This window comes from Talpa europaea, assembly GCF_964194135.1.
Source record: "Talpa europaea genome assembly, chromosome: 1".
Lineage (NCBI taxonomy): Eukaryota > Metazoa > Chordata > Mammalia > Eulipotyphla > Talpidae > Talpa > Talpa europaea.
In genome coordinates, this window is record NC_140073.1 from 63,036,655 (window position 1) to 63,062,447 (window position 25,793).

General features: G+C 36.0%; 1 protein-coding gene across 1 annotated transcript in view; it reads left to right on the forward strand.

Annotated features, from left to right (window-relative positions):
* The window catches only part of UGGT1 (UDP-glucose glycoprotein glucosyltransferase 1), a gene marked incomplete at its 3' end in the record, with an annotated part of 110,086 nt that overhangs the window by 14,794 nt on the left and 69,499 nt on the right, over nucleotides 1–25,793 (forward strand). Inside the window, exons 5-16 of the mRNA XM_084253196.1 lie at nucleotides 556–730; nucleotides 2,677–2,773; nucleotides 3,635–3,713; nucleotides 5,583–5,683; nucleotides 6,417–6,516; nucleotides 7,614–7,674; nucleotides 10,359–10,450; nucleotides 11,701–11,851; nucleotides 14,876–14,995; nucleotides 16,242–16,327; nucleotides 20,729–20,864; nucleotides 22,513–22,644. Coding sequence (XP_084109322.1) covers nucleotides 556–730; nucleotides 2,677–2,773; nucleotides 3,635–3,713; nucleotides 5,583–5,683; nucleotides 6,417–6,516; nucleotides 7,614–7,674; nucleotides 10,359–10,450; nucleotides 11,701–11,851; nucleotides 14,876–14,995; nucleotides 16,242–16,327; nucleotides 20,729–20,864; nucleotides 22,513–22,644 — 1,330 coding nt within the window. The remainder of the gene's footprint in view (nucleotides 1–555; nucleotides 731–2,676; nucleotides 2,774–3,634; nucleotides 3,714–5,582; nucleotides 5,684–6,416; nucleotides 6,517–7,613; nucleotides 7,675–10,358; nucleotides 10,451–11,700; nucleotides 11,852–14,875; nucleotides 14,996–16,241; nucleotides 16,328–20,728; nucleotides 20,865–22,512; nucleotides 22,645–25,793) is intronic.

The window sequence follows — 25,793 nt, forward strand, 5'->3', positions numbered from 1 at the left end:
TTGCATTAAATCTACTAGCATCGTGATGCCATTCTTAGAGAGTTTTAAAATTTATGAGAAAATGAAAATGTTAAATCCATTAGTGGGAAGATCACAGTAGTAGAAATGGCAGAGGTGAAGACAATATCATTGGCAAGTTATCTGCTTAACTAACCCTCTGTTTTTATGCATTTTTTGTAATATTTTCAGATGAAAGGATAATTATATCCTATTGATAATGGTAGAATAATTTACTAAAGTTCTAGCGGTGAGATTTGGATACATATCCCTTTTCTTTAATCTTCCCCCTGCCTCCTTATCCTCATTGGAATTGGTAACAATTATCAAAGTCTACATTTTGTAGCCATTATTTATATGAATACTTTTGTTTTTTAATCATGAGCAAGTAAGACTCAACCCTGCCTTAATTCCTATTAACTGAAAATAAGACTGTGATACCCTGTAATAAGATGCTTATAATTCTTGTTTATCATCATAGCTACATTTTGTGCCAATTTTAATGTTTATAGATTTTTTGTAAGTTTCACGTTTTAAGCTTTTAATATTTATTTTCAGACCCAAACCTTTATTGTTCAAAGGAGATCACAGATATCCCTCTGCTGATCCTGAAAGCCCAGTGGTGATTTTCTACTCTGAGATTGGCTATGAGGAATTTTATAATCTCCATCTCCAACTTATATCAAAAAGCAATGCAGGCAAAATCAATTACATACTCAGACACTATGTATCTGTAAGTATTGCTTATTTTATAACTAAAACTACATTTTTGGGGTACTTTATCAAGTTTGATATTTGCACATAGAAGCTACTCTGCTTATCTTTCTGAAGAAATATATATCAATTATACTTTAAAAAATGACTTAATAAAATTTATTTTCTATTTCAAAATGAACCATGTAAATTATTTATTTATTTATTTATTTTTTTGTGGAACCCTCGCTGGTGGCTGGGGATCGAACTGGTGCTGCAGAGGCTGCGGGCAGCCTCGCAACCCAGCGCTCAACCGCTGCGCCACCAGGGGAGGCCCTGTAAATTATTTTTTATTTGGTCTAGATTTAATATGGTTGTCATACTATGGAACTAATTCTTGAATTCAGTTCCTTTCCAAACTTTCTTTTCTAGAATCTTGTCATTTGATGGGGAGGATTTCTACAGAGGTGAAATCAGATAGAATTGATTGAAAATTAAGTTTTTAAAATCTTATGTAACAATAGTATTTAAAATATTTATATGTAAAGATTGTTACCTTTCAAAGTTTCTGTGCATAATAAACTCAGTAAATACTGTGTGCTAAGTCTGTGCAAGTAGTGTAAAATTTTTATTTTATTTATTTTAAACACCCTTAACTCATGAGAGAGAGTGAAAATAAAAGTTACTCTGAAGGCCGTAAAAAGAAAAGGTATTTTAAGCCAGATGGGTGGGGTGGATGGGTGATGTCCTGTCATCGTTCTAAGACTAACAAGCCACACTTTAAGTGTTTAACAAACCTTTCCTTGTTTGTGGAGTTGGTTCTAAGAATTAGGTATGCCATGCATTTTTCCACTCTCAAATTTAAATAATTAGATATGAAGTCTTAGGAAGTGACTGACCCTGAGACAGTAAAAAGTAATTGCCAGCCTCATTTGATGTTCGCACATGTCCACCAATCCCAGAGAAACAGCGTGGTTGTGCTTAGGAAAGAGGGTTGCTCCTACAGTCAGATGGAGCTAGCAAAGAACCACCATAAAGAAAACACAAATCAAAGTATTAATAATAAAATAAGAGTATTCTCTACAACTGTAAGGGTGTCTCATAGTCGGTCCAAAGGTCTGTGTCTGGAAGTACTTTTGTTAAATTATTAGATCAGCAGTGATAGATTTTTTGAAAAGTTATCTCTAAGAAAGATTTATTGAAAATAAATGTCAGAAAGCTAGGTCTGCAAGTGACCATCCTCTTGAGGAGGCAAATTATAAAAATAAACCATACCTGCCTGAAGACATGCAAATTAAATAAGAAACGTATATATATACCAGTTTCCCCTTATATTTGGTTTCACTTTTGCAGTTCCAGGTGCCCAGAGTCAACTGTAGTCTGAAAATATTATGTACAATCAAGTATTTTGAGAGAGAGCACATAGACATATAACTTAACTACAGTACATTTTTATAATTGGTCTATTTTATTATTAATTACTGTCGATAATTTCTTACTGGGCCTAATTTATACATTTTATCATAGATATGTATAGGAAAAAACCCAAGAAATACATTGTTTTCAGTTTTAGGCATCTGCTGTGGCCCTTGAAAGCTACTCTGTGCTGAGCAGGGGGTGCTGCTGTGCACACACTGATCCCAGTAAATCACTTCTGGGCTTGACGTCTTAGCATTTTTCAACCATGCTGTCAGGTTCTTTGACATTTCCCCTCCTTTTTCCATGTCTTTACATGGTTTGGTTACCTTTTCCCTTTACCTGCTCCTTCATCTGATTTTGCTTCAGCCTTGCAATTCCCGTTACCATGCTTGTGGCAGGATACAAAAATCTGAATGAGTGTAGGATTTCCATGGAAGTTTAAGTGCATTTTGGGTGTATAATCCTCGGTGGTGACTAGGTGACACTAACTGTCACAGCCTGTACACTGTGACATGTGAAGACGTGCAGATTTCGGTGGTAATGGTGGAATACTTGCTCTAATTGCAGAATCCCAGGAAGGAGCCCGTTTATCTCTCTGGTTATGGTGTGGAATTGGCCATTAAGAGCACTGAGTACAAGGCCAAGGATGATACTCAGGTGAAAGGTGAATTTGTAAATTAAGACCAATGTGTTTTCTTTAAAATACGTGTTAAAGGGGAATTTGTTTCCCTAATGAAAAAGAATTTAGGAGTAAGATGACACTGTTTGATTCCTGGTTCTGGTACATCTGAGTTGGAGGGCCTTAAGCAAATACTGTAGATCCTAATTTTCTCCTTTGTAAAGTGCAGAAAGTGACATATAACTTCTCCAAGTATTTGTGAGGAGAAAAGATGTATAAATAATGTAGCACAGTTTTTGCATCAAAAAAGTTTAGTAAGTAGTAGCTGTTGTTACTGCTGTAACGTAGTTCACAAATAGCCATTAATATGTTCTCCAGTGTGAAATCTTAAACTCTCCTAACCATTAGCAATTAATTTTAGGTTTTCATTTTCTGTACTGGAGCTGTTTACAGTGGATATTTTCTGTTGTCATTTTGAATTCCTTATTTTAATCACAAATTTTATGTGTGGTCTTTTAAGTTTCCTTTTTAGGTCATTTTAAATAAAAATGATCAGTTTGGGAAAATGGAAGAAAACCTAGTTCCACATCATTCTGTTTTCAATAATTTTATTTACTAGCAAGTTGTCTTATTTGCATATTCTGCAGAATTTTGAACCATTGTTCATAATTTAAAATTATTTTGAAATTTTTAGCATATGAAAGAAATAACCCACATTTTTCAGTCATGAACAAAGGAAATGGTAAAACATTTATTTTGTATATTTACAGAACTACTACAAAAGAATTTCAACATTTTAAATAGCATTATACTTTCAGGTGTTTCTAATCGTTTTACATTCAAATTTTTTGAGTTTAATAACTTTTAATCTGAGTGATTAGGTTTGAACTTGCTGTGCTTTTATAGGAACTGAAGTAAACACCACAGTGATTGGTGAAAATGATCCTATTGATGAAGTTCAAGGATTCCTTTTTGGAAAATTAAGGTATAGATATTTTTTTAGCAAATACCCTTATTCTCTAAATTTCTGAGTTTCCTTTCACTGTAAGTATTCGTTTATTACTATTTGGGTTAAAACTCTGCTAACAGCATTTTATATTTGTAACCTGACATGAAGAGATTGCCATTTAATTTATAATATAGTTTATGACTTTGAGTTGTCCTGAATTGCATTATTCTTAAATGATACTATGATTGCCTGCCTATCACTTAGATTGATTTCCTTTTCTGGGCCTTACCTTTGATGGCATAAAGTTATGTACCATTTTTGATTAGTGTAGTAGGAGAAATTGAATTGTTTCACCCAATTTTTTTTTTGTGAAAAAAATCAAATGTATTTTGAGTTAGAGGTCGTGGCTGTTTGTGCGAAACATAGTTTGAAAAAACTCAGACGAGGTATAGTAGAATGTGAAATAGATTTTCTGCAACTTCAATGGAAATACGTTTTATCAGAATTTGCTTTGTGTGAAAGGATGGAAGATTTTTTTCAGAAGAAAATTCCATAAACATTTTATGAATGCATCATAGAATTTTATAGCTAAAAGTCCTCTCAGATCATTTTTCAAATATACTTATTTCCATTATGACTTGGTAAATGTCCAGAACCTTGAATTGTGCTTGTTTTATCTGAAAATGTTAGGACAGCTAGAGTGTGCCTTTTAGAAAAGGAATCATATAGAATAGTATACGAAGGCTTAGTCTCATATATCACATCTTTATATTTGGCTGAGTCAAATAACTTGATCATGCTATCACTTGAGTTTGTAATGAGTTAGTGTTGACATGTTGAGATCATCCTAAGTGTGTATAATTCTTTGTGTTTGACCTCGGTTTTTGGTGTCATTAGTATCTAATCAGGTTTCATTGTTACTGGACCTGGATTTCCAGAGTCCCTTTTCATATTCATAATTTATTTATTTTTTTGATAGCATTATGATCCATTTTTATGGTACAAGGTAGTATGTTGGAAGTTGTCGACAGTTTCTTTTTAGGACAGAGTAGTTTTTCAGTTATCCTAAATAATTGGGCTTTTTTAATGAAGAATATTGTAGTAACTTGTTAGAAATGGATTGGTTGGAAGATGATGGATCTGAGTAATTGTTTAACCTTTTTGCATGTTACATTTAAGAATTTCTCAGTTTGTAGCATTTAGAACAGAACTGCCCTTGCAACCGGCTGTCTGTCAGATCTAAATGATGTGTATCTGCCTCTGATCATCTGCTTTACTAGCTTTCAGTAGAATGTACTATATTTCAAGGTAAAGCTAAGCAACATTTAATAATCTTGGCTAGCTTTATTGAAGGATTTATGAAGATTTATTGGAAAGAAATTTCTTTTGAGACTGGCAGCAGTGTATTTCTGATTTATTTTGAGAAATTAAAAATATTCAGAAAAGTGTAGAGATTAAAATAACACACACTCATGTTCTTACCATCCAGAATTGATTGTTACTATCATCCTGCTTTTCTGTTCCAAAGTACTATTTATCAAGTGTTTTCCCCAGGGTACACCTTCTTTTACTTAAGAAATGAGATAAGGTGAGTAATATACTACTGGTAGAATTGAGGTCCCCTCAGTTCCCCAGTCTCAGTCCCATTGCGCTCTACCCCCCTCCCCGCAGAGAACCCACTATTAGAGCGACTCATTTTTTCATCTGTAAATTTTATGGTTTTTAATTTTAGTAATTTTCCATATTATTTTTTAAGAGAAGCAAAACTTTAATTTCCCTCCTTTATTGTATGAATTTTCCTGTTGGTAGGAGGTGAAAATCCTGAAGACAAGGTGGTACCAACTTTATGTTTGTGTTCAGAAAGAAAAGACACATGAAAAAGGACTGACTGTGTATGTCTTTTAGAGACCTGCACCCTCACCTGGCGGGAGAGCTGAAAGAACTCAGAAAGCATCTTGTGGAGAGCACCAATGAAATGGCACCTTTAAAAGTTTGGCAATTGCAAGGTAGTAAAAACGTGGAGGAATCACTGACTTGACTTTTTGACTTAATTTTGTGGTTTTAAGAGAAAGGTAGAATTTGAATTTTATTGTCTTTGTACTCATGATTCTGAGGAACCACAGATTTTCAGGATAAAGTGATTATGATTAATCAGTAAAGAAAGGAAGTAAGTCCTTTGTGGATAGATAGTTCTGTGCAGAAGTATTGTACATAAATGAGTCTTAAATCTTCCTCTATGTGGCCAGATCCACAAGCTTATAGTCCTAGAAACATGTTTGTCTTAGTCTTTACATTTCTGTATGAATACATTTCTTAAACATTCTGTCTATTGAATGTTCTAAGCATGTCGGTATGGCAAGTTACATACCTCTTTTTCTACTCCAAAACTACGAAGTTTTTTTCTTCCCCCAACCTGACTTCTAAAGTGTTTTGCTATACTTGGTGATATATTGTAACTTCAGAAAAAAGAAAAGGATTTGAGATGGATTTATCCTGTGCTGAATTTGTTATTCTATGTCCTCGTGTTTTATGCAGGTAGATCAAGGAATGGCAAGGAACAATAAACATTGTCGTGACCTATAAAATGATTAATGGGAAATTAAATCTTGTGCACTCTGAAATGGTAGTGTTCAAAAGCATTCTTAATTACCAAGAAAGTAGTGAAAATATATGTAATTTTCTCCCATTTCTTCTTGCATTGGGTTAATACACTTTAAATTGTATTTGGCATTGTTTCAGATCTAAGTTTCCAGACTGCTGCACGAATCTTGGCTGCTCCTATTGAGTTGGCTTTGGTGGTGATGAAGGATCTTAGTCAGAATTTTCCTACCAAAGCCAGGTAAGATGTTCATCTCTTAATAACAGCCTAATTATCTTCAAGTTTATGTGAAGAATGAGGCAATTAAAAATATGAAAATGTTCAGAAAGTAAAAGTTTTCTTATTACCAGCACTATACCGCTAATGGTGCTATCTCTCTGAGAAGGCAAGACCCTCCATTTTGCTGTTGAAGAGACTGGTCTAGGTTGTGCTCTTGGTACTGCTAAGCTAGTTGTATGACCTTTGCAAATAAATAACCTCTCTTACCTGACTTTCCTCAACAGTAAAATGGAAATAACAATACCTACCTTTTAGGATTGAATGAATTAACAAAGTCTAATGTGTGCAGATGTAACTCATCTAGCATCAGGGGTGGACTGTAGTGTTTTTTAAAGTTTCTTATATGTCATCTTCATCTCGAAAAAACGAGTCATAGAGGCTGACTTGTTCATACTAACAGAATAAGATTTTAATAGCATCTTTTCTGATATTGCCTTCAATTGTAAAATGGTCTTTCATATCTCATAAATTCAAGGTAAAATTGTTTTAAAAATCAGCCTTGTAGAAACTAATGACTTGCATGCCAGTGCTTTCCTTGAGTCACTTAATGAAGTGTTTTGTCTTCTGATGTGAGATATTTTATAAATAAGTTTATTTGGTTAGTCTTAGTCAGAACTTAAAAGTCACAGTACATTCTCATTTAGTGTTCAGCATGTATTGAAGATATGTATATAGGGTTTTGCCTCTACCATAAGTGCTTAAGTAGCATGAATATTTCATTTTGTTGCTTTAATTTATTTAGCATTATCTTTTAGCCTATGAGCAGTAGAGAGCGATACAGGAATAGAGTTACATGCATTTAACTAAGCTCTTGGAAATTACTGCACTTGGCTGGAAATGCCATTGATGCTAAATTTTGCAATAATGAAAAAATATGCACATTTGAGCACAGAGATATATTAGATATATTAGATATATTAATTGTAAAGTTTTAATGTTTTTTTTCCCCATTTTTGGTAATTTATCGAGCAATGTATTGTCTCATATTAAAATATATGGAAAGAAGACAATTATATCAAATGTTAAGCTAAACACTGACAATGTTTTTATTTCTTTAGAGCAATAACTAAAACAGCTGTGAGTTCAGAACTTAGAACTGAAGTGGAAGAGAATCAGAAGGTATAAACCAGTGGAAAAATAGTGAAATTTTGTTTTGTAGTGTATCTTTAAAGATGAGGCAATCTGAGTTCTATCAGTGACCTTTAACAGTTAGATTCTTCTTTTATCAAAGATGGTGGTATTTTGATTCATTTATGTAATCTTTTTTAAGAAGTATTTTTAGTTATTAGTTAAAGTTGGATATGAATATATCCAATATATACCAAAAGATGCCACCATTTAATTTAGAAAAATAGCACCCCCTAACCTGTCTCATTCTGTCTTACGTCCCCTTTCCAGAATCATCGGCTTTCAGATTTTAACTCTTCTTTTGATACTTATCTCTAGACTCCTAGCTAGCTTAAATTGGTACTTTAATTTTTTAATTTCTGATCTTATATTTTGATTTCCTAGTATAATGATAGGTTGAGGTTTAGCTTTCTTTTATTGCTTCTCTCATGTCTACCACTATTCTATATGGACACTTTTCCCATCTCTCCACATTCCCTGTATTTTTCTTTGGGGGGGGGGCATGATTTTATCTGTGTTTTTTTTTTTTTTAAGATTTATTTATTTATGCATACAAGAGCTGGGGTACAGGCCAAAGCTGTGGGGGTGGGGTTGAGAGGATCCACCAGAGACAGAGTGGGGAATAGAACAGGCAGACTGACTGACATACGCTGCTGATGGGAGTAGTAGGTGAGACAGGAGAGGTCTGCCTCGTCATGTGAGTTTCTACCTAGCCAGCCGGGGATCGAACTCATGCTGCAGAGGCTGTGGTTGCTCCATAGTGCAGTGTTTAAACCCTTGTGCCACCAGGGAGGCCCCTGATTTTATCTGTGTTTGTATTTTTTCTAAAGATTTATTTATTTATTTATACAAGCACTGGGTATAGTCAGAAGCGCAGGAGGGTGAGAGAATTCACCAGAGTCAGGGCAGGGAACAGAACAAGCAGACTGACGAAATACACTGCTGAGGAGAGCAGCAGGCGCTGCAGGAGAGGTCTGTCATGCCATGCGGGACCCTCGCTTGGCGGCCGGGGATTGAACCGTTGCTTCAGCGGCTGCGGGCAGCTTCGCAGCCCAGCGCTCAACCGCTGCGCCACCAGGGGAGGCCCGATTTTATCTGTTTTTGAACTGCTTTTTGATGGACTTGTTCTTTATGTTTGGTGGGTACCACCTATCCTAGGACCTTCCTTTCATTTCTTTTCTTTTGTTGGATCTTGTATTTCTTGGATTTCAGGTCTTCTTTGTTTTTTGTTTACTCCCCTTTTTGCTGCAGCACATCATTCTTCATGAGTGTTACTTGTGAGGTCAGTTCCACTATCTTGAGAAATCAGTTTTCTATTTTTTTGTTTTTATTGATAACAGGTGTAGAATTGCACATTGGAAGTCACTTGGCAGTTTGAAGGCATTGTTTCTAGGAGTTCTGATTTCCACTGTGGCTGTTAAGTCTGAAGCCATTGTGTGTGATCTAGTGTTTCTTTCTGCAATCATCTAGGTACTTTTTCTTTGACCCTAGTGCTCTGATATTTCACAGTTTGATATGCCTTAAAAATCTCTCTACTGTACATTTTTTGTACACATCCTAAATCTTTATTGTGATGAATTTTTACCCTATGTACCTACCAATATGTTACCAGCATCCAGATCTAGAAATAGATTTGAGCTGTGTTTACTAGCTCAGAACTAGTCTTTCTTACGGTCATAGGGTGCTGTATTTGCAACCTGGGAGTTTATTGGACATGAGTTTTTCTCTCTCAGGTAAGAAATACTCATTCTCAATTGGCATAAAGGTCTGTTATCCTCTTATCTGTTTGCCCTTTAATGCTGGCAGGACAAAGAAAGAAAAGCCATGGCTTCCTTATTGTTTGGTTTTGTGTTTCTTCCCATGTAATACCAGTTCTTAAAATTTATTTCCTTTCATCTACTGACTAATGAGAAAAGAAGGAAGCTCCACAGTCCCTGTCCTCCTTCCACAGCCCTTAGACAACTAAATTCTGTCCCTAGTATCGATTAGTTTCTTCTCTTCTCTACTATGTGGATTAGAATAATAAGTAACAGTCTCAGTTTCCCTGTAGAGAAAGAGGAGTTAAACTATATAAGTCAACAGAAGTTGGTGTCAAAGTTGTGTTTCTGATGGGTCAGGCAGGTCTTGAGCTGCCGAGATTACTTAGGGGCCACCTCCTCAGGAAGCAGCAGTTGAAGGACCAATTTTGGAGAGCTAGGTTGCATTTAGGGTGCTGTTCTTTGAATAGCAACTCAGTGTTCCTACATGTACCTCGCTTTGAAGGTTTAGGGAGGTGTGGGGTTTTAAAATCTTCTTAGATTAGATTCCTTGACTTTATCAAGAAGGTCTAGTTATTATTCACTACTGTTACAACCTTGGTTGGCAACACAAACGGGGGAGTAACAGGTCTTCTTTTATGAAAAATGACCTTCAACCCTTGTCTTATTTAACTATCTCTCTCTGTGTCCTACTCCCAACAGAGAGGTAGATGTCACAGCAAGTGGCAGTTTCACTAGTGTAGTGAATGCTAAGAAGGGTCTGTGGGAGGTCGTAAAATATCTCTTTGCCCTGCCTTAGGGTTTCCTCTAGTAAATAAGGGGATGTCAACATTTGCACATAGAACAAAGCCAGAAACATGAAAATCTTGTTAAATATTCTCTATTGGCTTAATAATTTTTTTTTTATATATATTTTAGTATTTCAAAGGAACTTTAGGATTACAGCCTGGAGATTCAGCACTATTTATCAATGGACTGCATATTGATTTAGATACACAGGATATATTCAGGTATGAATTTTTTGTTCTCTCAGAAGTTTTTATAATGTGACATGTTCAGACTGTTGTTCCTCTTTGATGGTTTACCAGGTCCAGAGAGTGTGTTTAGGTAATTCGTATTCTGATAGGGGTGGACAGGATTACATGTTACCATTTTTTATCGTAATGAACATTTAAGGCCCAGGTATCTTGCAATACACACTTTTAGAGCCATAGTTCTCCTGTTAACCATATAAAGAGAAAAGAGCAAGTTCTTTTTTGCTTTTGGGTAGTGAGGTAGATTTATTTAAAATGTTGCATCTGGTATCTTGGCAGATCTTCTGTGTTACATATATCAAAATAAAACAAATGAAAATTGCTCTAAATTATCCTTAGGAATTTTTGAGAGAATGGTTTGTGAACACGAGGGTAGAATTCAGATATTATCCTTAGAATCAGTCGACATAGTTAACACTATAGGTTCATAATAATAAAAGCAAAAGCTATTGCTAATGCTACAGAAGAAGCAGTTTCCATAGTAAGATATTTTTCACATCATTGCTTTAAAGAGCTAGTGAAAAGTTAGCCAAGGACATTTTAAAAAAGATTGCCCATATTTGCTTTTATCTTTTCTAATAAACAGTGTATCTTTATTTTTTCAGAGTATTACAAACTACATACTTGCTCATTGTAGTGGTTTTTAATAATGCAAAGATAAAGAAACTAGGAAATAGTCTTTATCCTGCCCTATTTCTTCCTCTTCCCTTTCTTTTCTACCTCCCCTGGCAAAACCTTTAAGTGGTTGTCAATTCCCCCATACCTGTTTCTGTGGCATCTTGTGTGTGTGCCTGTGTACATGGGACCTGATATTGAAATATATATTAAACTTATGTATTGTAATATTTTTTTGAGTACACTTTTTATTTTGAGATAATTATACATTCATGTGTAACTGTAAGAAGTAATATATTATAGTAGTTTTTTAAAAAACAGTGTAAAATGCATATTTAGGATTATTTCATTCCAAAGAAGGTGTTTATATTTAGAGATAATTTCTGCAACAATGTATATGCTGATACAGTAAAAATAAAAATGAACCAAGAAGCCAATCCTGCCTCCTTTGTTTTATATACTTTGACAATATGAAGCAAGGGGGAAAAAACATCCTTTTTTGAGTTCTCAGTTAACTTGATATGGCATTGAAGTTGAATGGATACATTTCTTTCATGGTGAAGAGTTTTTAAAAAAGTCTTTTTTACTAAATATCTGCTTGTTTTTTTCAGTCTGTTTGATATATTGAGGAATGAAGCTCGGGTAATGGAAGGTTTGCATAGATTGGGAATAGAAGGCCTTTCTCTACACAATGTTTTGAAACTGAACATCCAGCCCTCAGATGCCGACTACGCCGTGGACATCAGGAGTCCTGCTATTTCAGTAGGTATTCTGGTTGAGTGTCCAAAGGGCATTCTGGCCAGTTGCTTTATTATGATTTTCCCCTTTGTCTTTTATGCGAGGTGAATTATTACTAAATCATTTCTTTCATTGGCATCAAAGATTTTCAACAACTGCTTATATGGGATGATGTCTTCATAATAAAGTAGACTTTAAATGCTGCAGAAAGTTGAATTATAAATGTTTAATGTGATATAGTGATATTTCCACTTTTTTGTAGCCACTCTGTCATTCAATTGAATATCTTTTGGGAAAGTGTTTTGTTTGTAGTTTCCCTGTTACATACAAGTATTATGTCCTTATGATTCAGCCAATTGCCTTCTTTAAAAGGACTTTGACATTTTCTCTATAAAGGATTTATATAAATCAGTGTCTGCTCTGTGAGTCTCCTTGTCTGTATAGAGGCTGGATGGAATGGGGCTCTTTCAGGCGGTTGGATAAAAATGAGATTAATGTTCAAGATGTGCTGAGCACATCTAGGCACATGAGTTCTTTTTTCTTGGTTTCTGTACTGCATTTATATTAAGGAAATTTTTTTTTTTAAAGGTTTATCTATTTATGCATACAAGAGCTGGGGTACAGGCCAGAGATGCAGGGGGTGAGAGGATTCACCAGAGACAGAGTGGGGAACAGAACAGGCAGACTGAGTGAAATACACTGCTGAGGGGAGCAACGGGCGAGACAGGAGAGGTCTGCTGCACCATGTAGGTTTCTCCCTGGCCGGCTGGGGATTGAACTCATGTTGCAGAGGCTGCGGATAGCTTCATAGTGCTGTGCTTAACTCCTTGCGCCACCAGGGAGGCCCTGTTAAGGAAATTTTTTTTTTTTTTAAAGATTTATTTATTTATACAAGCACTGGGTACAGTCAGAAGCGCGGGAGGGTAAGAGAATTCACCAGAGCGGGAAACAGAACAGGCAGGCTGACGAAATACACTGCTGAGGGGAGTAGCGGGTGGCAGGAAAGATCTGCCTGCCTTGTGGGACCCTTGCCTGGTGGCCAGGGATCGAACCGGCACTGCAGAGGCGGCGGGCAGCTTCATAACCAGCGCTCAACTGCCGCACCATCGGGGAGGCCCTAGGAAATTTTTTGAAAGTGAAATTAGGTAGGCGATAGATCACTGAGTCTTACTTGATTATGTAATTGTTAATTTGATGAATACTATTTTATTTTTCTCTTTAAAATGTTTTTAATTATAAATAGTAAAGTATTAACATAATTAACCATATTACCAAACGTATTAATTGGGGCCTCTCTGGTGGCACAGGGTGTTAAGTCTCGGCGCTATCAAGCTATAGGGCAGCCACTGCAGCATGAGTTTGTCCCCTGGCCAGGGAGGTGATCCACATGGCGCAGCAGATCTCTCCTGTCTCGCCTGCTGCTCCCCTCAGCAGTGTATTTCAGAAGATCTACCTGTTCTGCTCCCCACTTTCTCTCTGGTGAATCCTCTCACTCCCCCACACCTCTGGCCCATACCCCAGCTCTTGTATGCATAAATAATTAAAATAAATCTTTAAAAAATATGTAATCATTTGTGTCAATCTGTTGTTTTCCTGGAGGGAAAATGTTTTAGCCAAAGCATTCTTTATTTTACCTCTCTCATCCCAGCAGGTAATTCCTCTTCTGAAATGGGGTGTGTGTTCCTCTATTTCTTATTTTATCATTTTATTCCCATTGCATGTTTTAAAAACTTAAATAATGCCACATCAGTATCCTTCATCAATTTCCTTTATTCCTCATTGATTTTTTTCAAGACTTGTGTAGGTTGACACATACTAATTTTGTTTATCATAGCATATCGTATATTTTACTTATCTTTACAAATCATCCATACTTTCACAGTTTAAAAATTAAGACATTCAAAAGGGTATATATTAAGTCTCATACCCTGGTTGTCCCATTTTTCTTCCCAGAAGCAGTATTACCAATTACATGTGAGTGCTTCCAGGAAACTCTCTTGATTACATGAACAAGAGAATATATACACACTTTTACTTCCTGACCTTTTTGTATAATGGTGCATATTATTTCTTTATCCTTTGTTCTCTTTGTGGACATTAAGTTGTTTCTGACTTTTTGCTGTTATAAGCAATACTATAAGTGCTGTTTTTATATTTCTCTCTTTGTGCATACTTGTGAGAATTTATTTGGGCTTGACCCCTACAACTGGACTACTTAGTGGTAGGTCTTAATAAAATCTTCAGTTTCATTAGGTTTTTCACTCCTTCAGATACCATCAATGGGTGAAAATTCACCACCTAGTATATTTGCCCATTCTTGTATATTAACAAACTTAAATTTTTTTAGTTTAATGAGTGTGAAGTTTCATTGTTTTAGTTTATCAGATTACTCATGAAAAGAAGTATGTATTTCCTTGTGTTAATTGCTCATTTGAACTTCTGTATATTTCTGCTTTAGATTATTGATTCATTTCCATTTTTCGTAGATTATTTGCCTTTTTTATTGATATATTAAATTTCAGTACCTATTTTTTTTTTTAAGATTTATTTATTTTTATACAAGAGCTGGGTTATAGGCCAGAGGTGCAGGAGTGTGAGAGTATTCACTAGAGACAGAGCGGGGAGCAGAACAGGCAGACAACCAAAACACACTGCTGAGGGGAGCAGCGGATGAAAAAGGAGAGGTCTGCTGTGCCATGTGGGAGTCTCTCCGGCTGGCCGGGATCAAACCCGTGCTGCAGAGGCTGCAGACAGCCTTCACAGTGCTGCGCTCAACCCGCTGCACCACTGGGGAGGCCCCTCAGTACCTATTCTTAACCCAGCGTTAATGGGCTTTGTAGATTACAGATTTCTGTTCTGTGACTTGCTTTCATTTTTGAAAATGGTGGTTTTTTTTTGAAAATGTGTTTATTTTTGAAAATGGTGTTTTCCTTTGAGTTTTTTAAAAATAATTTAAAAATCTTATTGTTATTTCTGCAAACTTCACTAATGGTGACTAAAATGTATGTGTCAGGTTGTATTTTTTTTTTTATTTTTTTTATTTTTTAGTGGATCAACAACCTGGAGGTTGATAGCAGATATAATTCATGGCCTTCTAATCTACAAGAGTTGCTTCGACCTACCTTTCCTGGTGTTATTCGGCAGATCAGGAAAAATTTGCATAACATGGTTAGTAAAACTCCTGTTGTTTGACCATGAACTGTCTTGCCTTCGCCCTACCTTTTTTGTCATATCTAGAATGTTCACATCTTTACTAGCTGCTCCATACCACTATCACCAGTAAATGTGTCCTTTCTCTAAAAACACGTCAGGAATGTTTCTCCTCCTTGACTTGAAGGTTTGCCTGTGTTGTTTTAGGATAGTATTCTATTTTACTGATAAAATGAAGATGTTGCTACTGTTTTTCTTTAATATCTCATTCCCTAAAATTTAATAGCTCAATTTATTCTCTCTCTTTTTTTAAAGATTTATTTATTTATGCATACAAGAGCTGGGGTACAGGCAGAGGTGTGGGGGTGAGAGGATTCACAGGAGTGGGGAACAGAACAGGCAGATTGACTGAAATAAACTGCTGAGGGGAGCAACGGGCAAGTCAGGAGAGGTCTGCTGCGCCGTGTGGGTAGCTCCCTGGCTGGCCGGGGATCGAACTTGTGCTGCAGAGGCTGTGGACAGCTTCATAGGTTGTGTCTTAACCCCTTGCGGCACCAGGGAAGCCCTCAATTTGTTCTTTTAAAGAGAACTTTGTGTCAGTTCCTACTTGTTGCTTTTATCTCTTAGAGATAAGAAGTATCTACTTACATACTTCAGAGAGGAAGAGGCTTCTTAGTTGACCCTTTCCCCTCTCATTTCTTACTCTTCCCTCATGGGGCTCCTTAGAAGATAGGGACCAGGTTAGTACCAAGGTTGGCTTCCTTAGACTTATGTGGGAAATTGTCCTACTTTCCTCACTTTTGAAACCCCTTTTTTCTTGCTTAAAATTTAAATTTCTCTTTTACCATTTGTCTGAGCTTTATTAAATGAAGATACTATCATTTTTACATTTTAAACACACCATGAGAACTTAGTACGTGAGTTATTGTGGTCTAAAACTTGAGTTTTAAATGAATTCTTAAATCAGAGATCCTTAATACACAAAATGGTAATTTCTGTTTTCTAAAGTGGGAGGGTTAATAAAACTTAGATTTTGTTAGGTGTGGTACAAGAAGAGTTACTAGCCATCTGCCATACCCTTCCCATGTTACTGACATAAAACCATGAGGAAAAAATGCTTCACCATTCAGCCCCACATTCTGAACATAAACTAACTGCTCTTGTAGAACTCTTTTATGTTGTTCAAGAGTGGCTGCCTGAAGATTGCTCTAAGTATATTGTGACATTGCCTTAAATATCATTCATGTTTCCTTTCCCTCTGTAGGTTTTCATAGTTGATCCTGTTCATGATACCACAGCAGAATTGATTAACACAGCTGAGATGTTCCTAAGTAATCATATACCACTAAGGTAACACTCGTATTGACTTGATGATATGGCTAATTTAGCTGAGGTTTTGTTTGTCATTCTGCAATACAAGTGTGATGGTAGTGAATCGTAGGGTAATTAATAGTGGGGATCGTAATGGCAAGTTTATCTTTTACTCACTATGAAGGCAGTATCTTTTAGTATAGAAAATTTGATTATCAATGACTAGAAGTTTACTGCCAATGAATTGTTAATAAATAGCCTGTGTACAAATAGTTTGTGGTCTCAGCTTGCTTTGCAGTGAAAGGCAGTTTTTCTAGGTGACTGTCCACATCAAAAGCCTATTTATGCTTTCAGTAGAGCCAAAGAACTTTGCCAATAATTTTTGATAGACTGTCAAGGACTAAATGTATATATATCCTTTCCTAATGCAAACATACCTTGTATTTCACTTGACTACCAAAAACTGTGCCTTTTAAAAATATTTTATGGTTTCACATGTAACTATTAAGATAGTCTACTTTATCTTCTAAATAATATCTGCTACCTTTACATGTCAACAAAATTCGAATCTTAGAAAACATGAAAATAAAGAAAACATTCTTTAGACTACAAAAGATACATGTTTCATACCCAGCATTGAGCTAAATGTTGTGGATGATACATAAGCTACATTCTCACTTTCTTGGGAAAAAACACTGCGTACTTTGAGACACTAAGAAAATATTTGCTCAAGTACTAAGTTATCTCTTACTAGCTATAAGTGCTTTTGAATTTCAGGGAAATAAAAGATTATAGACTGAAAGACATGAGGACAGAGGCTTCACAGAAAAGATGAATTTCAGATAGGCTTTGAAGAAAATAGATGGAAATGTAGAGATTTTGAGTTTAATGATAATTTCATGTATAAAGGGGAAATATAAAACACGAGAAAATGGCTCCTGCTACACAGTGGGCTCTAAGTGCTTATTGAATTGCATTGAGGGACAAGAAGAGGGAATGTGGCATTCACATCACCAGCATATGTGAGGGGGAGGTGCTTACTCATGGGCAGCGGGTAGAGAGACACATTGTGAACTGTTGGTGGAAAGACCCAGGTTGGATCGGCTATAGTTTTACCCTTTCTTTGAGTTGATGTGGTTCGCTCAGGTGCTGACATATGCTGAGGAGAAAAGGGGATACTTCTGAGAGATTCCCTGGTGGTGGTTGATTAGGGACTGGGCCTGGGAGAAACTGGAGAAGTCTGTTTTCTGTAGCTTAGCTACAGAAAAACTTTGATGGTGGTTTTAGAAATTAGAAACTTGGGAAGGGGAATTACTTGGTGAGGAGATAATGCGATTTTAACCCTTATTTTTATTTTGATGAGAATAATACTTAGTTATTTCTGTCTGGAGCCTACTTTATGATATCTGTCTTAAGAGGGATTTAAAAAAGACAATTTTATTTATTTTTAAATATTTATTTTTTACATCATTGCTTTTAAACAATATTTGCCCCCTGCCCCGCCTCAGGTGTAGTCCCTGTAGAATTTCCTTCACCAGTGTACCCGTGCACCATCCCCAAGACAATTTTATTTTAAAACAAACATTCTCTCCACTCCCATTCATGCGTACACATACTCTATACTTATTTACTGAGAATGTGATGTTTGGTATGTTATTAACTATTTAAATTTTTAGGCTATGCCATTATTTTTAGAGCAGTGTTGATTAATTAACCAGTATTATTTATTATTAACTAAAGTCCGTAGTTTGCATTAGGGTTCATTGTTGTCTGTTGTTCTCATTTTTAAATTGCGTGGTTTGTGACGAATGTTCCTACCACTACAGTATCTTCAGATTTGTTTCCCTGCCCTCAAAATTCCCTGTGCTTCTCTTGTTTGTACCTCCTTCTCTTCTTCTGTCCTTCTGACTCCTGGCAACCACTGATCTTTTTTCCATAGTTTGCTCTTTCCAGAATTTTGATATGTCTTAAGTGGCTTCTTTCACTTTAGCAGTGTGATTTTAAAGTTTATTTATGTTATTTTGCACTTTGATTGCTGCACCCCCCCCCCCCCTGCAGTGACCTTCAGGGCTAATGGCTGTTGCCATGGTCCCTGAGGTCCGGCGTGGGCAAGGAACCATGCGCGCAGGGGGAGAACAGCAAACTCCCTAAGATGCAGAGAAGCCGAATGCCTGCCAAGAGATAACGACCACCAGAAGCCGCCACAAAGATGGTTAAAAGAAATGCTGACCACCTGGAACCTTATCTCGCTTTCTCAAGGCCCACAAACTTTATTCTGCTACAACTGTCTCTCTAAAATCTTTCCTTTTTCTGGTCATTGATTGCTAATTAAAAAACATACATAGTTTAATAATTAGGCTAATGCAAATGAAACATTACTAAACACTGTGTAATAATAGAATTGTTAGTTTAATAATCTTTCTATTATGTGCTTGACTTTAGTACCTATGATATTAACTGCATTATAAAATAAATTCACCCATGACAATTATGAGTAAAAATGAGTAGGTAATAGTGATAGTTAGTGCAACTAGAAAATAATTATATAGAACAGTAGAAAGAATTTATAGCCTGTCCAATTAGAAATGAGGCTAGGTCCAGATGTAACTTCGGACATAAATCACTGCCCTGTCAGTTAGGCTAAGCCTATGAGCAAACTGATCTCTTTGATGTTCACTGTTCCTATGCCTTTAGAAAAAACATATATATACTGACCACTAGCTTAATAAAGGCGCACTCAGATTTTCACTCTCTTGAAGTGTGTCTGTTTGTCATTTCTTTAGCCGAATCCCTGACCACCCTGCGCAGTCTCTCAACCCTGAGACGGCCTCATCGTCTACTGCTGTGCTGGTCCGCGGCATTTGATAATTCATTTTTTTTTCATTGAATAATATTTCATTATTGGATATATCATATTTGTGACTACATCTGAAGGGGGAGATCCTGTACTTCCAAAATACTAACTACAATGTAAAACCTACTTCAATTAAAAAAAATTGAGTCACTTGTTAACAGCTGTCCTTTTCTCTAGCCTTTGCCAATTATGAATAAAGCTGATATAAACATTTTTGTGAGGTTTTTGTGTAGAGAGAAGTTCTCAACTCATTTTGGCAACTACTGCTTTATCTGATGGTAAAAATGTGGTTAGTTTTATAAGAAACTGCCATACTGCTTTTCAAAGTGGTCAGGCCACTTTGAATTCCCACCAGCAGTGAATGAGCGCTTCTGTTTTCCTGCCAGTGTTTGTTAAGGTGTTTGGGTGTTGGCCATTCTCACAGGTGTGCAGTGGCATCTCCTTATGGTTTTAACCATGGTATTCCCTGATGACAGATGATACGGTTCATCTTTTTTGGTCATATTTGCCAACTCTGTGTCTTATTTAGTGAGGTGCCAATTCAGATGCAGATCTTTTGCCCAGTTCAGATCTTTTGCTCCCTTTAAACTTCTTGTTGAGTTTTAAGAATTTTTTGTATATTTTGGATCAGTCCTTTATCAGAGATGTTTTGTGCAAATTTCTTTTCAGCCTGTGACTTGTTTTCATTCTCATAATAGTTTCATTGAGCAGAAGTTCTTAATTTAAATGAAGTCTAACTTGTCTGTTCTTCCTTTCCTGGACTGTGCTTTTTTAAAGTATTGCCAAACCCAAGATCATCTAAATTTTCTTCTATATTATTTTCTGGTTTCATATTTTGCTTTTATGTCTAAGATTCATTTTCAGTTAGTTTCTGTGAAGCGGACATGGTCTCTGTCTAGATTTATTACTTTACAAAAGGGTGTACAGTTGCTTTCCCCATTTGTTGTCCATTGCGTTGTTCTTGCTCTAACATGGAAGCTTTATTAGCCGGTGCAGGTTTTTTTCTTCCTAGTTTGCAGATTTGTAATAGTATCTCTTTGTGGTTTATTCCTTTATTTAAAATTGTAAAATGTAGAAATTTTAATCTTAGTTGCAACATTTTGCTGAAGGACAGTAGTAAATATTTTTATGCTTTCCATTTACCTATGATTCTCACATTGCTTGTTAGATCTCAACCCCCCTCTCTGTTTTTCACATTCTAAAATTTTTTGCTAACTTTTGTTTGAAAATACAACAAAATCTTTGTCTAAAACTGTAAATGTACTCTCCCTTCTTGTCAGTAAAGGCTTTATTTCACAATGTGGAAACAGCTCTTGTATAAATAAAATAAATCTTTAAAAAAAAACAGTTTACTTTAAAAATTGACAAGTTAAAACTACCCTTCAGAACCTGCGTTTTTATTCAGTAAGTGATGGATGTCTTTCTTTACTGATTGTATTGGAGCAGGACGCGAAAAGTGCTGACGGAGGATAGCTTCCTATATTAGCTACAATTTATGAGTGGGATACAAGTGTTTGCCATTCCTGTTAACTGGTTATGTTCTTTGAGCTAAGTTTCTTCTTTTTTGCTCTCCTCCTCTCCCCCAGACTTGGTTTGATATTTGTGGTTAATGATGCTGAAGATATTGATGGGCTGCAAGATGCTGGAGTGGCTGTTCTGAGAGCCTATAATTATGTTGCCCAAGAAGTGGATGATTATCATGCCTTCCAAACTCTGACACATGTAAATTTTCTTACTTGCATTATTAAATTTGTTTCTTACATTGTTGTTAATTTTTGTATAGCATTTGATTTCTCCCCTCAGATGACACTTTAAGTTTTCATTCAAAATATCAGATATGTTTCTAATTTAATATGACTCTCTCTAAGAAATAAAATGTTAATAGGATTCTATATTTCTGTTAAGCTAAAAAATAAGGTGACTTATTTGTAATTCAGTTTTATATTTTAGGAGTTGTTTTCATTGATTCACTGACATTAATAACAGATTGCTGTAATTTCAGCTGAGCTTCTTTAGGAGGCCTGCTAATGTATTAAGTCTAAGGTCTTCTGCCTTTTGTAATTTGAGATCACTATTTAATATCTTATGGTAAATGTGATGTTGTTTTATAAAATAGGCTTCCACCCCCCCTTCCCTCCCCCACCCCCCGTTTCTCTCCATTTTAACTGGAAACTCTGAAAAGCTCTGATTTTTAAAAAATATATTTAAGAGGGCCTCCCCTGGTGGCACAGCAGTTGAGCTCTGGGTTGCAAGGCTGCCCGCAGCCTCTGCAGTGCCAGTTTGATCCCCGGCCACTGGCGAGGGTCCCACACACAAAAAAATATATATATATATATATATATATATATTTAAGATATTTACTGTAGGTTAAACAAAGAACTTTCTTTGTTTTATGTTTTCCCTAGTTTTGAACATAAAAATATAAATAGCAGTTCTTTTGCTTATGGCTTAGTGGTAATTATTGAAAAACCATCTTTAAAGCAGTTAATTTTCATCATTTATATTTTATCTGTAAGCACGGTGTCAACCTGCTATTTGTTTTGTATGTTATGTTTATTATTTAGAGATTCAGTCAGGGGTATTTTCATTAAAGATGTTTTCATTTATTCAGCTAGCATGTATTATAGATCCACCAGTTGCCAGGCCAGCTGTGAGGGATACAAAGATGAGTCAGGCCTTATCCCTGTCCTCAGAGACCTTACAGTATAGAGGGAGCACCACCACCCAGATGACATTAATACAGTGTGGGAAACACGCTGGCTATGGCTGCTCCTGGACTTCACTTTACCAACGACCATGGACAGTTTTGTGTGGGAAGTTGAGTGTAGGAGGAAAAAGGGGAGTCTGCAGATCAGTAGTGATGATTGCATGTTGTCACTATGACTTTGGCAGAGGGATTGTGAGAACTGTTTAAAGGCATCCACCCTTCAAAGGTGCCTTGTGGCCTCAATGTGTAACTGAACATGTTCAGACATAGTTTTATTGTTTGTTTTATGTCAGCCTTTAAAAAATCGATGAAGCCATACATATTTTGCAACTTTTCCCCTTAAATATCATGGGCATAAATTCTTTTATCAAGAAATACTTATAAATACTCAAAAATTACTTGTAACTATTAATTTAAAAAATAAGTATTATTACATATTTACATTTGGGATTTTGTGTCTGTGAACTTACTGGGTCACTAGGAATAAGTAATTTCTAATGTAGGAAGGCATCTTAAAAAGGTATATGGAAAAGGGAGAGTTGCTAACATGTCCCATTTGACCTTTTAAAAATAGCCATATTTCCTCTTCATAAAGGAATCTTTTATGATCAACACTTTGAAATTTGTACTTAAAAGATTAATACCTGGTTTTTCTTTTTTTAGATATATAACAAAGTGAGGACAGGTGAAAAAGTGAAAGTTGAACATGTAGTCAGTGTCCTGGAGAAGAAATATCCATATGTAGAAGTGAACAGCATTTTGGGTATTGATAGTGCTTACGATCAGAATCGGAAGGTAAGAAAATCATTCAGCATTTCTTACATGACTGCCACACCATACTAACTTCTCTTTGCAGGGGCTATTGATGAAAGTGTGGTGGTTAAAGTATTTTAGGTATGTACCATTTAGTATGTTCAAAACCAGACCACTTTTCTGTGTTAGTAAATGTGGTTTATATTTTGTGAAGATACCATTGATTTTTAGCTGGACTATTAACTATTATGCTGAAAATAAATTCCTTTTTTTGATGTAGTGGTAGTACCTGTGTGAAATGTCCTAATAAAATGTCTGAAAGTATTTGATACATGCTTGCCAGGATATATATAACTTAATGTGTATCATTTATTTGGTTCTTTAGGCTAAAGGTGGAAACGTATTAATAAATATAATAAAATGGCAAAGTGTGGTAATGAGGATATAGGGAAGTAGTTAAAAGTTTTTACCTAAAGACAAGTGTTTCTTGTGACATTCCAATACAGTGCCTGTATCTTTTTTTTATTTAAATTTTATTTTTATATTTCCCATACAATTACAACCCCCTTATTTTGACCCCAAGCCCTGCTTTCCTCGCCCCCTCCCCCAACCCTCATAGAGTGTCTCTGGTTCATAGTTGTTGATTTTCATATATTCTTTCTTATAGTTATTTTTTTTTTTTTCTGGTCCCTTATTTAAGTTTTCTAGATTCCTACTATGAGTGAGACCATCCGGTATTTTTCTTTTTCTTTCTGGCTTATTTCGCTGAGCATGATCCCTTCTAGCCCCATCCATGTTGCTGCAAACTGCATATGTTTATCTTTTTTGAATGCTAAGTAATATTCCATGGCGTATATGTACCACATCTTCTTGATCCAGTCATCCATTTTTGGGCATTTGGGTTGTTTCCAAAGCTTAGCTATTGTAAACAGTGCTGCTATAAACATAGGGGTGCAGGTGCTCTTTGGAATTAATGTCTCTGTGTCCTTTGGGTAAATACCTAGGAGTGGAATTGCTGGATCATATGGAAGCTCTATGTTTAGTAGGTCAAGAAATCTCCACACAGCTCTCCATAGTGGTTGGACCAGTTTGCACTCCCACCAGCAGGGCAGGAGAGTTCCTTTTTCTCCACACCCTCGCCAACATTTGTTGTTGCTAGTTTTTTTAATATGTGCCATTCTCACTGGTGTGAGATGGTATCTCATGGTAGTTTGGATTTGCATTTCCCTGATTACAAGTGATGTTGAACATTTTTTCATATGCCTGTTGGCCATTTGCATTTCCTCTTCAGAGAAGTTTCTTTTTAGCTCTTCTGCCCATTTTTGGACTGGATTATTTTCTTTGTTTTTGTTGAGTCTCATCAGCTCTTTGTAGGTTTTTGTGATCAGTCCTTTATCATTAGTGTTGTGTGCAAAAATGTTCTCCCAGTTGGTGGGGTTTCTCTTTGTTTTTGTTATTGTCTCTTTTGCTGTGCAGAAGCTCTTTAATTTGATGTAGTCCCAGCTGTTTATCTTTGCCTTCACTATCACTGCTTTGGGTGATGTGTCTGTAAAGATGTCTTTGATGTGCATATCATGGAGTGTTTCGCCTATATTTCCTTCTATGTATTTTATGGTTTCAGTTCTTATGTCTAGTTCTTTAATCCATTTTGAGTTGGTTTTTGTGCATGGTGTGAGGTAGTGGTCAAGCTTCATTCTTTTGCATGTAGCGACCCAGTTTTCCCAGCACCATTTATTGAACAAACTTTCTTTGCTCCAATCAGTGCCTGTTTCTTTTATAAGCAAGAATGTGATCATCTGCTTATTGAGAAAAAAACTGTTAAGGCATCAAAATATATTTCTGAAACATTTAAATTTAGAACAATAAAAGTGTATTTACCATGTTATTTGAAGTGAAGGCCAAGGCCTTTGGTTCTTCTGTTTAGAGGTTTGAGCCATCATTTCTTTAGAATCTGTACTCATAAATTATTTATAATTTCTCTTTCATCTGATAACAACATTCTTCTAGGTTTTTATAATCTCTCTTCTAAGTCTTTTATAGTTGACTACACCTAATTCGGCAGCACTTCTTTTAAGCCTCTCACCTTTTTGAGTTTTTCTAGTCCTTTGTTTTCTTGGGGAGACTTTTTGTTTTTGCATTCATATTTTATTAGTTTGCTTAGTGTTATGTTAATTCACTAAGAAAGGTAATTGGGAATAGATACAACTGATGTTTGGTAAAGCATATAGTTCAGATGAGGGAGCAGAAGTGCATGAGAGTAGCTCACCAAGGCAAGAGTTCAGCATGCATTAGTATTCAGGTTTCAGGTTTTAAACAGAAGAATTTAACAATTAGAGAATCTTCTGAAATACTTTGAAATATGGAATAAAGTTTTAATTTTAAACACAGGTGATCTCAGCCTTGATCAAGAAAGTTGAACAAGAGGTGGTGCCTATTTTTAGGGCATCGCAAGGCCTAGGGAGTGGGTGGGGGAGTACACATGTTGACAGTAGTAGGGTTTTGGTGATCATGGGGTGAGAAGTGTTGGGCTTTGCAGGTGGAACTCCCGTGGAAGGAGGGCCAACTCTGCCAGCTGGGACAATTTGAAACTGGTGATTATTGAAGGTTTTCTAGAGAGGGTGGGCGGTGACACCTGCTTACCCTGTGGATAAAAGATTTTACAGGGATAACTGAAATTTAAAAAAAAAAAACTAGATTTATTATACGTGTAAATTGATACTGAGTACAAAGGTAATTAAAAACTGGCTTTCTGTCAATACTTCATACCAGGAGCCAGTGGCTCCACAAGGATCACAGCTGTTTGCCTTCTTTCCTTTTTCTGCTTTTGATTATATGCTCTAGTGTTTGTGGGTTTTTTTTTTAAGCAGTTGATTAGGGGTTTGCACCTCTCCTCATTGAGATTTGATTTACTTGTAACTTGTAACATGGTGTAAGTTTGAGGTGCAGTGTATTGATTTGCTACATGATTGTCTAGTAGTATTCCGTAATGCCTCCATTACCTTACATAATTACTATTTTTCCAGCTAGAAGGTTTCCATTCTAGCAAATTTCAAGTAACGATACAGTATTCAGTATAATCACTCTGCTGTGTATTAGGTCTCTGGAACTTACTCATCTTATAACTGGAAGTTTGTGCTCTTTGACCAGCATTTACCCCCGTCCCCTATCTCCAGCTCTTGACAATCACCATT